The following is a 12866-nucleotide window of genomic DNA, read 5'->3' as shown; positions in this document are numbered from 1 at the left end:
CAGTATATATATATATATATATATATATATATAATCGCCAAGGATTGTTGTAACCAACCTACCTTACCAGATCATCAGACAGCCAAACTTGACCCTGAACACGGACCTGCACTGTCTGTTACTGACAACCAAGTTAAGCGGGCTCACACTACAAAAGTGTTGAATGGATTTGTCTCTGATTCAGTTAAACCTGCGCTGCCGCTTACATCACCGGCTCCGCCGTGTGCAACTGTGGATAAATTAATTGTTCCGAACATTTCAACCGTCCAGTTTACCTATAGGTCACTAGGAGCTCAGCCTCGGAAACCCAGACATTTCACTAGGAGCTCTGCTAAGCTCTGCTGGCAGTCACCTGAATTATAAGAAAATATGTCTAGTACTAGAGACTGAAAGAGAACCATGGTTTTAGGATTGGTGGTGCAGATTTGATTCTGTTGAACCTATAACTCTGGTAACGTACATTTAGATTGCACATCATTGTGGAAATTCCGTATGGGACATGTTCTCCCCTTGCCACATGCGCTTGTACATTAGGCAAGGTAAGGCAATTTTATTTATATAGCACCTTTCATACACAAGGCAATTCAAAGTGCTTTACAGAATAAAAACAAATACAGAGTGCAACAGTGCACTTTAAAATGAATACAGATTATAATAGATACAATTAAAATAAGATATAGGATCATATAAATTACAACAAATACTCCCACCTTTGATAGAAACAGAAAACACAGCTAATTTAAAGCCCAGGCAAGACCTAGCTGTTATTAGACATCATTGGGATAGGCAATGTTAAATAAATACGTTTTTAAATTGGACTGCATATGAGCACAGTCTGAAACTCACAAAGACTATGTAACATTCTAACTGCAGTGAGAGGCTGAGAGCAGGAGACAGACAGCATGAAACACAGCTTTCTCTGTTGACTCCAGGAAATAAGCCAGAACTGTATCGTCACCTTCTTAAAGGAGTAGTTCCCCCAAAAAACTACTTATTTTCTATCAATTACACATTGAATTGATTGACTGTGCTTTCCTGTTAATAAAGAATTCTATCAATCAATCCAGGAGACTTGTGGAGTCTCCTCCTACCGGAGACATCTTTCCGTTTGTCATCAAATTATTGGCTTAGATCTCCATCTTCGTGGGGTGTGTAATTGATAGAAAATATAAAAAATGGGGTTGAACTACTCCTTTAAAATAATGACCTACGTAATTTTTTGAGGAAATTTATATTTGCCTAAATCAGCTCGTCATGACCCTGGCCACCTCTGGTAAAAAACGCCTGCCCTCGTAGTATAATGGCCTATGTCAAGCCAAGCGTGCAATTATGTGACTAGGGCCAATTTGGCAGCATGCAGGTACAGTTGCCTCGGTCAAAACACAAATTGGCCTAAAGTAATATCCTCTTATGTTTCATAACTGACAGACAGACTGACAGTGTTATTTGAATGTCAATAGTAATATATTGTTGTAAGATTGTGGGATGAAACGATTATGAAATAATCGTATAGTTTTGTTTCAGGTTCTTCTGTTTTCTGTTTTTTTTTCTTTTTACATAGGCCATTACTTTAAGAAGATGACAGTACAATATTGGTAGACAGGAAAAATGGGCTGCATGCCTGTGTTGGTACAGCACTACCCTACTGGATAAATAATCAAAGAAAGCATTATGGTGGCCAACGCGCTCCAATTTTGCTCAAAGATTCAGGACAACAGCACCATATACACAGTCTACGACATAAGGCGGCGCACTGTCGAAAGCACATAGCCCTAGTGCCTTGGGAGCTTGGGTGTCCAAATCCAATTTTGCATAGGCGCATACTCTGGGTGCAAGGAGAGCATATCTGGACAAATGCATTTGCTACTTGCAAAATGTGGGTTTTGGGGGTGAAGCTAGCGATGACACATTGACATGTTACAGTATGTGCAGTGCACTTACCTTTCACGCTGGGCAAGACCTAGCCGGTTGAGTGGTTTACCGGAAGTAGCAGAATTTTGGCGGAATTACTGCCCAAGGAAATACTTTGACTTTATGAAACTGTTTGCTACTTGCCTTCAGGCCTACATGTTTTTTCACCATGGTGTACGATAGGGAATGTTTGAGCACATTATAGATTAGGGAGAGTGGACTAGTTTATCAAGGTGTTTATGGTAAAAGAAAATACCTGCTTCGGAATTTCCATGCACTTAAAGCCCCAATCCAACCATTACTTCTCTATTATTGGACACGTGGAAAGGGGGGCAATAAATGTTGCTGAGCTTGTAAGAGTGTCAATGGAAATGACGGGAATCTGTCTCTAATGGGCATCTAGACTATAGTGCAGAAGGTCTTAGCTCAGAACCACAAAGGTAATTCTCCAGTCAGTGAGTGGTTGCTGTGAATGCTATCACATCCAAAGTGCTGTGGTCAGGTCAAGTGAATTTCATTTGTAACACATTTCATACGAAGTAAACTTAATGTTTAACCACAACAATATACAAACAAGATGTACAGTAACAGGATCATCTGCATGCAGTACCTCATACTATAGATGGTATGGCATTATACTTCAGTCAGAACCAGGTTTTCACCTTGCAGAAGGCTTTAAGAATCTTCTCACTGCTATTGGGAGAGGGGGGAAAAATCAATGTTTCCATTGTGTTTGATCAATATGAACATCCAAACCAAACTCCATCAAGCAGCAAGACAGAAACAAGCGTGGAGTAAATGGAGATTTAGGACGAACAAGCAATCTCAGGGCACACAATATACAGTAGTACATTACAGGAGGTAGTTACGAGCAGTAGCTAAAAGGCTGCATTTTCTGCTTTTGTTTACAATTACAACCTGCTCAGGTCCACGTAGAATCACTGAAGAGCAGCTGATCGTCTTGGCCATTTTTTCTTTCTGTCTTTTTTGTATGAAACCAAAACCATGGAAAAGGGCAGCGTGGAATGCCTAGTCGATTTGATGAGTGATCAAGATGAGGTGGACAACAGGACAGTGCTTCATTCCATCCACCTAGCCAAGAGACACACAAGATCATCATGTCTGATTGTGTTGCTTTTATATTATGCAAGTTTCAGCCAGGCTCAGCCCTAATGCACAAAGGCCATACTGTACAGGCAAAGAGATTGTGTGCCAATAAATACAAAAACTGAAAAAAGCTATGGAAAACATTGTGCCAGTGCCTTCCAGCTTGTATACCTGTCACAGGCTGTGATACGATGAGCACTGATATTTTCAAAATAAGATATAACTACAAAATTCTGTAGGCACTTTAAGTCAGTTTGACAACAAATCTTGGTGAGTCATTGCCTGCCTGTAGTCAGAGCCAGAGGTTGCATGCTCATTTTGTATGGCCACAATGTGAATGAGAATCAGGCTGATTGTACCACTCTGGATGAGATGAGGTACTGGCAAGTGGCAACCAGTGATGTATGAAAATAAATGTTAGTTTTTATATAAATATATATAATTTTTTGCATATTCTATGGTTTAGGTCCTCACATTTACATTGTTGTATTGGTTTGATGTACTCGCGGGACAAGTTACATGTTAGGAGGAATACAATAACTCTTGCCCCAAGACACGCTCGGCCCAGGTCTAATCCCGCGACCTCGGATATACCAGGTATTCCTAAACGTAACCTCAGTAAAACTATGCCTAAACCTGACCTTATTCCTAAACGTAACCTCAGTAAAACAAATACAAGAACCACTGGGGCGAGGTCAGCGAAAGAATATAGGGGCGACTATTTTTTGGGGCGAGTCATACGCTTACCGTTAGGAGCTGGTGACATCACAGGGTGAAGTGTTACTTGTTACTTCAATAATTACAGACTTACGGTATGTATGTCTGTCTGGATTTCTATTTTCCTATTCAATTTCTGTGAATAATTAGTCCAAATTTGGTGGCAATCTGGTCATTATTTCCAGAGATACAGGTGAAAATACCTCAAAATGTTAGAGGTATGAGAATTCATTTCTTGTTAACACCCAAAGGCCCCTTTGGCTCTCTCTGTTGAATTGGCTCAAGTCAGGACTGTCACCATCGTTTTTGGACATGCACACAAACACATACGTCACCTCCCTCCCTTGTGGTTCCAGTAAGCCTTGGCGCAATTCTCTATTTCGCTCTCTCATCTGCTTCATCCTCCTTTTCTCTGATTCTCTGTTTCTCTGTTTCTCTGTTTCTCTGTTTCTCTCTCTCTCTCTCTCTCTCTCTCTCTCTCTCTCTCTCTCTCTCTCTCTCTCTCTCTCTCTCTCTCTCTCTCTAGTAATAAGTAAATATATTACTTTCTTTAACTCTTTAACTCTACAACATACGTATACGTTTTTTGTAATATTTGTCTGAGGAGGGTTGCTAATCTACAAAAGTGGTCACTTGTGCAGAAACTTTTCCTGACGTAGGCTAGTTGTTGAGTTGTTTGCAGTGTTGGCACTGAGTGAGGGATAGAGTTAGAATTGGAGATAAATCATGTGTATGGATAAATCCTAAATGCCGGTGGTTATACACAAGAAGAAAATACGTCCTGAACTTTGTATTTTGCAATAGAGGGGCCACTGTAGTCAGCAGCTATTTGGGGGCCGTTGGCTTGGAAAGGTTTGTGGCAGTTCATGTTTGAAGGTTAGTGTCGTCCATGTGTCCAGGTGGTCCTGCAGATGGTAGGCTGGTCCCTGGAGACCGGCTAGTGAAGATCAATAATGTAGCTGTCGATGACCTGACCCCAGAGCAAGCTGCCGAAATAATCAGGTAAGAATCACGCACGCACGCACGCACGCACGCACGCACGCACGCACGCACGCACGCACGCACGCACGCACGCACTCATTATGATTCCATTAATGTTATCCTCTCTCTTCTTGTGTACAGGGAGTGTCAGGACACCGTTACAGTGACAGTCCTCAGAATATTGGTGGTAAGTTGCCTTCACAAGTACCCATACCATAACAATAATGTACGCATGCATTTACACGCAGACGCAACGCACACACTCCTATAATCCTCCATGTTAATTTATCTATTTGTAACTCTGACAATGTGAAAATCAGATCGTATTAAAGGGTCCATTTCGTTGCACATGTGCACTTTCAAACTAACTGTTGGTGTGTGTGGTATTTAAATGTTGTACGAGTCACTGTGTACCTTTATTGTCTTGTATTGTGTATTGTATTGTATTTGTATGCTGCAGTCCTTGGGGTCCAAGACAAATTTCTCCCTCGGGAGACAAAATAAAGAAACCATGAACCTTGAACTTAACACACATACAGTATACGCAAATCGCTGCCGACGGCACTGTATTCTCCCTCTCTATCCGCTTCTAACAGGCACAGACTCACAAAGACACATGTACAACATCTGTGCATAAATGCATACTTTTCTTTGGCTGCCCATTCAGTATTGAATTCAGTGATGACTATCCTGCTCAAAATGAGTAGGTGATTTGTTTCCTGTCTCTACATTCCTGTTGAAATAAATCACACACAAAATTTCGCCCAAAAAAAGGTAAACATCCAGGCAACCTGCTGGTGTTTTTTTAGGGGCTCTAGCCCCTCCTATATTCAGCTTAGTGTGTAGATATTATATTGTCTTACACAAACATTACATTCCCATTGACAATGAATGGAGAGTTTACGTCATATGTGGACGAGCAAATCTGTATTTTTGCCCTACACAAAGATTAAATTCCCATTGACAATAAATGGAGAATGTATGTCATATGTGGACGAGCAAATCGACATGATGATAAGAGCGCCCCTCACACAGCAGGTGTGATTTTCTTTTTGTTGAAAGATTTTTGGGGGCTTTTGGCCTCTATTGATAGGTACTACTGTACTACAGTAGGTTGACAGGAAATGGGGAGAGAGATGGGGGGAAGAGACGCAGAAAAGGTCGTCGGGATCGGTACTCGAACCTGTGTGCTGTCAGGATTACCAGCCCAGGTGGTATTTATTTGCGTGGCACTTGAATCCATGCTCACGATTGATACTATATGGATGTTTCCCCACATGGGATTTAATAATGCTGTTGTCAACATATCCATTTATCCAATGTGTCAACAAGGCCAGAGGTCAGGCATCGTTGTCTAACAAACATCCTGTCACCAAGGTCCCGGCTCTACGTCATTGTTAATGGTGACAGCAGTTTGAAGCGCTCTGCGTCGGCCAGGGAGTTGGTCAGACAAATCATCCATCATTATCTTTCGTTATGTGTGCATGTGTGTCTGTACTCTCTGCATCTGTGTGTGCTAGTGCGTGTGTATGTGCATGACGGCATGCCATACGATGCAGCATTATTGCACCTGGTCATGCACCTCAATCTATATCTATAAAGTTGAAGGATGCATCGGTGCCAAAGATGCAGTACAGGGGGTCTTATCTCCGTCATTGCTGATATAGGTACACCATTACCACCTGATTCATAGTTCACTGCAAGGAGTGCAGCCAACCCCACCAAGACATCACTTGGCATCTCTGAGAAAACCTTTGGCTCCCTTATAGTCGGGGAGCCCGGGGCTGATATAACCCATGGCAAATTCATTTCTATTGAAGTAAAGATGAAAATATTGGGGGAAAATGCAAATATGGCTATAAATCAAGTTTTTTGTGAGTGTATTTTGTGACTTGTTGTTCACACATGTGTTCTGTGTATCTGGGAAGCATTTTATTGACATCCTACACAACCTACTGAGAACTTTAAGAAAAAAAGAAGAAAAAAACTCCGCTAAGCAGGCCTCTCATTCTGTGGTCCTCTCAAAATTTGGGTGACTGGCTCCCTGTCTACAGTAGGCCTATTATGCTTTTTGACATCAACAGCCCAACTGTGAGATTTCAGCATTGCAGTGTGATCTCTGTAAAGCCGCTGAACGTATAAGAGGAAGATCAGTGTAGGCCTGTATAATTTCCAGGATTTATTTGTCTTTGGGGAAACCCTGGGTGGGAAATGCAGAATGGCTCAATATCATGTTTGATACATGTTATTATTCCATTAATGCATAATTTCTAATGACCTATATTACAACTCCATTGCAAAATCTTTCCATTTGAGACCATGTTTAAATACCTTTTAAAATCAACATTCAGCAAACAGTAGATAAAATAATGAAACTCAGATAATCCACCTTCTTTAAACTATGCCTTGTATATTATGTCTCCAGGGCCCAAAGTCTTCCTTCATAACGCCAGAGAAAAGAGCTAAGCTAAGGTCCAACCCTGTCAAAGTCCACTTCGCTGAGGAAGTAGAGGTCAACGGACACTCACAGGTGAGTGCGGAGAGTACAGTGCACTGAAAGGGACGATTAAGCATTACACACACACACACACACACACACACACACACACACACACACACACACACACACACACACACACACACACACACACACACACACACACACACACACACACACACACACACACACACCGATGGCGGAGGAAACCATGTAAGACACCACCACGCACATTGGGAGCAATTAGGGGTTCAGAGTCTTGCTCAAGGGCACTTCGACACCAACTCTGGAGGGGCCCTGGATCGAACTAGCCGGGGAGCCACAGGCCCAAAAGCTCAAGGAATGCTTGGAATGGATTCAGAATCATGAAACGCCCTAGTTTGACATGCCACATGCTACTTAAAGCATGATGAAAATTGGACCTCTCATTCTGTGTACCTTAATGACCAATTGAATAGAAAAAATCACACCCGTGTGAACTGAGTGGTGCAGTGATGTCACACACTAACCATAGCAACCATGCTCACCTATACGTGGCCCCACGTACAGGTACACACATACATAGACACATAGACACATAGATACAGACAAAGCTGGTTATTGGAGTGGTTTGCACCACTCAAAAATCAGACCGGTCTGAAGTGAGTGGTGCAACAGTGCCCCCTGTTGGTTCTCTAAACATAGGGACATAGGGACATAGGGACATTGCTGTTCCTTGGAGTGGTTGCACCACTCAAAAACACAAATAAAAAGTATGTCATGACTCATGACATTACAGGTCCTCTCAAACTTTGGGTGACTGGCTCGCCGGCTAAACTGGGAACCTCGCGGTTCCCATCTGGCTGCTCGGCCAGTCTACCCCTGAGCCCATGCCGCCCAAAGATATAATGGAAACAGCGACCGATGTATGCCAGAGACAATAATTAAATAGGACTCAATTCCATTAGATTGTGCCAGTTCAGTTGTAGTCATCTGTAACACTAATTGAAATGTGATTCAGCAGATGTTGGTTTTATCATCCCATGTACTTTCCTTTTTAGAAACACAGTTCCCGTCCTGCACGAGGATGTTACGTTAAAACCACCGCGGCCCTGCGGTGTGCATTACTAATCACAGATGGAGACGGGGTGGATCGATCGCCTCCTAATGTCTGTGATTACAGGACAGTAAATAAACGGCTAGGGAGAGGACAGGGAAACACACACCATTAGGGGCTAGATACAAAGCATCACTGCACTACTGTCCATTTCTAAAACAGGGGGAAGGGAGAAGGAGGTGGAGAAGGATAGGAAGAGAAGAGAAACGATAGATACTGTGTATAAATGTTCGGAGGCATCATCGATGCTCATGGGACAAAAACAGAGACGTTGACGGAGAAAAGTGGAAAAGTAAGAGGGAGTTGACATGAGACAATGGCTGCAGGCATAACAGACTGAGAGATGAGGAGAGAGGGAGAGGGAGAGAGAGAGAGAGGTGAAGTTAGGAGAGCTGGTGCTCTGTATGAGCTGAAATGTGATTCATGTATGGAGAGCTATAAAGGTATGGACAGAAGAACAGAGATAAGCGAGGAGGACTTTTTTGGCCAGCCCATATTTACGTACTAGGTATATTCAGTAGTAACAAAACAATGACAACTTATCTTTTGATCTGTATTTGTTCATGGCAAATGCCAAAACAATGTTAGATTTGTTTCTTTAGTACGAGTACTGTGCACTCCAGAAAACTAAATTATTTGTATACCGGGCTTGGCTGCTGTGGTGAACATTTTATTGAGTTTGCTTTGTCAAGCGTGGACTTGGCAGAAGAGCAGATGTGTCATTGTTTCAAGGTAAATCAGAGTATTTTATGCAATGTGCAGCAGAAGCAGCAGTGCTTGTACATCCAAGAGAAAGATTCCTATGGGAAATAAAGCGTACCTGCTTACATCAACACACACACGCATGAGCACACACACATGCACATGCACATGCACATTTTTATGTTTTATTAGTTCCTCCTGGTCATCTCATTTCTGTCAACCTCTTTTAGTTATTTACAGCCGAACCTGAACCTGAAGGTTTTACGGTGCTCAGAATTTCCCTCTTGACTATCCTGGTCCTTGACCCTTGTGTTTAGGGGGGGGGGGGGGGGGGGCATTTGGGGTCCCTGGGGATGGCATCTTAATCCACACCCATCCATCTACAGTACATGTGACACATGTGTTATAGCCACACGTTTTCTTGTCTACAGTCGTACATGCATTATGTACCATGACATTTCTACGTATGTTTATGTCAGACAAAATGTTCATGATTTTTGTTTTCTTTTTGTTCACAAATTGCGTCACATAGTGATCTTGTAAATGGGCTATTTTCTTTCTTTAGTTCCTTCTTCTTTTCCTTCACCACCTAGTTCTGAATCTGAATGAAATGACACCACTGCTTGCGTGTGATTTCCAGGGGAACTCGCTGCTTTTCCTGCCCAACGTCCTGAAGGTCTATCTAGAGAACGGACAGACCAAGGCCTTCAAGTTTGAACCTAATACCACAGTCAAGGTACAGCTGATTGTATTACTGCACCGGTCCCTGCAGTTCATTATGTACTTCATTATCTACTGCTGTGCATGTTATACTATACTTACACTGTCTCACTTTCTACTGTCTTGGTTGGAGACTTAATATGGTGTAAAGGAAAACGTATGCTACTGTGTCTGTGTTTATATCAAAACACCACCAAAAAAACATCTAGACCGGCATTTTTCTTCATGGATAATTATGATCTTAATAATCTTCAAAATGCATTTGTCATATAATTGTCTTACCGTGTAATCATAAATATTTATAACGAAACTGGTAAACTGGCAATAATCCACTCAATGTCATGCTATATAGTGATGCGGCAACAGTTTGCCACATACCAGTGCTAATGTAGACTAGTATAGACTAGTGAAAATAGTTTTTTACTCGAGTTGTGACCCATAAAAATGTGTCTGTTACCCAATGGGTCCCACCCACTGCTTTGGAATGCTATAGAGTTTGACATCACTGCCGCTAGAGGCCGCTGCCCCCCTCCAAAAATAAACAAATCAGCCGGGCAATTTTACTGTTATGGACAGGAAGCATCACCTGACGGTTAAAAAGTATTGATTTATCATAAACGACACAGACTCACATGATCACATCTGACAGAATCACCCAGCTGATTTGTTTATTTTTGGAACACAGTTCTTTATGACGGAATCTTAGATTTCTGTATTTCTCTATGGGGGGTGTTACAACCCAATATGTCTAGGGGTAATTAAGTGTAACATTTAATGGATCGACAGGAAACCAGCTTCAAAATGCGAATATTTATTTACATAAAGATGAATTAAAGAATGAAATAACGAATGTTTTACAGAATACAAATCAAACTCAAAAGAAAATACCTAGCAAACAGACACAAATTAACACTACAACTGAAGAGCAAATAGTCCTTTCCGAAGGGACAAACTAAATATCAAACGGTTTGGCAAAAGTCCACAGTCAGTGTGGCGGCTGGGAGAGAGAGGATTCCGGCCTGTCTCCCCCCCGCCTTCCAGGAACAGACTGACTGATATAGCATAGGTGAGTAGGGAGAGCCATGATCAGGAGCACTCCCACTCTAGACCGACAGCCAGTCAGGGCCGATCACTCCCTGACAGACGGGCCAGCTTCTCTAGGTGTCAATCATCAATCAGTCCACCTGCGGAGGATTAGGGAAAACACACAGGCAACCACTCCCCCCACCCTGGTACTGGGTAGCTGATAACAATGTGAGAACTCTAGTAAATATAAATATGCCCATACAAAGGCTATTCATAATATCTCACAACAATAACATAATGATATGATCTCCGATCATCACAGGGGCCTGATGGAGGGTAAAGGAACTGGTTGGAATAACATGTTCCTTCCAGCATGAGCTCAGTTCGGGGCTCTCCCCAGGTTGGCAGAGAGAGAGTACCGGCCAGGATCACAGCTTAGTCATCATTGGCACCGGGTGAAAAAATAGTGGGATAAAAACTTTAAGGAAAAAGAAAAACTATAGCATTCCAGCTGATCATGGTTTAAGAGAACTCTTCCCTCGACACTTTTACTTCCATGTTTATTCATCCAACTTACACCAGAGATCCGATGAAGAAGCAGTATCTTAGCTATACAGTATGTTTTGTCATAGACATACAGTGATGAAGAAGCAGTATCTTAGCTATACAGTATGTTTTGTCATAGACATACAGTAATGTCGTGTCAACTTGCGTGTGTTTGTGTGTTCATCTGTGCTTCAGGACATAGTGATGACCCTCAAGGAGAAGCTTTCGCTGTCCCGAATCGAGAACTTCTCCCTGGTGCTGGAACAGCAGTATAGCATCACCAAACTACTGCTGCTGCACGACGAGGAGAGGATACAGCAGGTGCACACATACACATGCACATGCACGCATACGTACATACAGCACACGCATACGTACATACAGCACACGCATACGTACATACAGCACACGCATACGTACATACAGCACACGCATACGTACATACAGCACACGCACACGTACATACAGCACACGCACGCACGCACACATACACACACACACACACACACACACACACACACACACACACACACACACACACACACACACACACACACACTGCATCCAGGTAAATGTTGTTTTCAGTTACCTACTGTACGGTACATCGTCCCTTCACAATCGATTTAATTAATTTCATTTTTAGAGCAGTACGTAGGTTGCGATAATTTACAAGATCGGGCCAATTTCTCTAGCTTCTAGTCGATTCAGCAATGCATCGCAATTCAGCCGTGCACAATTCTGCAGCAATGTGACATAATCGATAATCGTAGCCTAAATATAATTACAATATAATATAATTTATATATATATCTTACAATAAATGCACCACATCTCTGTACGTGTGTACGATTGTCTGTAATCCACGTAACTCGAGAACCCGATGAATAATTGCCATGTTGGGCAGTAATATAGAAAAGTGTGATGCATCGCGATGCATCGTAGAATTGAATCGAATTTCCCTGGTGAATCGTAATTGAATTGAATCGGGAGGGCAGTACCAATGCACAGCTCTACACGTGGGGGCAATAGAGTGTCGCAGTCCCGCCCCCTACCATGGACCAGGAAATTAATCCCAATGCATTTTTCAAAAAGTATTTATTTAAAGACGGTTACGCCGCGGACAAAGCCAACTCGAGTCGTGACAACTCATGACAACACAAACAATATTTTGGACCAAACAAATAATTACAAAGAAGAAAAACAACAAAAAAGTGTTAAACCTGCCGTTTTTTTCTTCTTTCTAATTATTTGTTCGGCCCAAAAAAATTGTTTGTTGTCATGATTTGTCACGACTCCAGTTGGCTTTGTCCGCGGCGTAAACGTCTTTAAATAAATACTTTCTGAAATGTCTATGAGGAAAATGAACGGAGAATCGTTTCCTGGTCCATGGTAGGGGGCGGGACTGCGACGCTCTATAGCCTTCGTTTTTCTATGATAGGGCATGAATAATGAAAAAAATTGTTGTCTACTGTCCATGGTCTCATCTGAGTCCCCCGCTCCTGAATAACAAACACAACACAGAAATCTCTCACATATGGTGCAATCCTATCCTGACCTTTATCT

At 42.2% G+C, this 12866-nt stretch overlaps 2 protein-coding genes across 2 annotated transcripts in view; both read left to right on the top strand.

Moving 5' to 3' along the window:
- Positions 1-12866, top strand: part of LOC306921222 (ATP-dependent RNA helicase SUPV3L1, mitochondrial-like) — a gene marked incomplete at both ends in the record, with an annotated part of 427184 nt that overhangs the window by 38789 nt on the left and 375529 nt on the right. The window lies entirely within an intron of this gene.
- The window catches only part of frmpd1a (FERM and PDZ domain containing 1a), a 30312-nt gene that overhangs the window by 5866 nt on the left and 11580 nt on the right, over positions 1-12866 (top strand). Inside the window, exons 4-8 of the mRNA XM_079499483.1 lie at positions 4635-4737; positions 4858-4903; positions 7142-7246; positions 9652-9747; positions 11499-11624. Of these exons, the coding sequence (XP_079355609.1) occupies positions 4635-4737; positions 4858-4903; positions 7142-7246; positions 9652-9747; positions 11499-11624 (476 nt within the window). The remainder of the gene's footprint in view (positions 1-4634; positions 4738-4857; positions 4904-7141; positions 7247-9651; positions 9748-11498; positions 11625-12866) is intronic.

This window comes from Electrona antarctica (genome assembly GCF_951216825.1).
Source record: "Electrona antarctica genome assembly, chromosome: 4".
In the NCBI taxonomy this organism is placed as follows: Eukaryota; Metazoa; Chordata; class Actinopteri; order Myctophiformes; family Myctophidae; genus Electrona; species Electrona antarctica.
The sequence above is the reverse complement of the archived record's forward strand: the minus strand, read 5'-3'. Positions and strand labels throughout refer to the sequence as shown.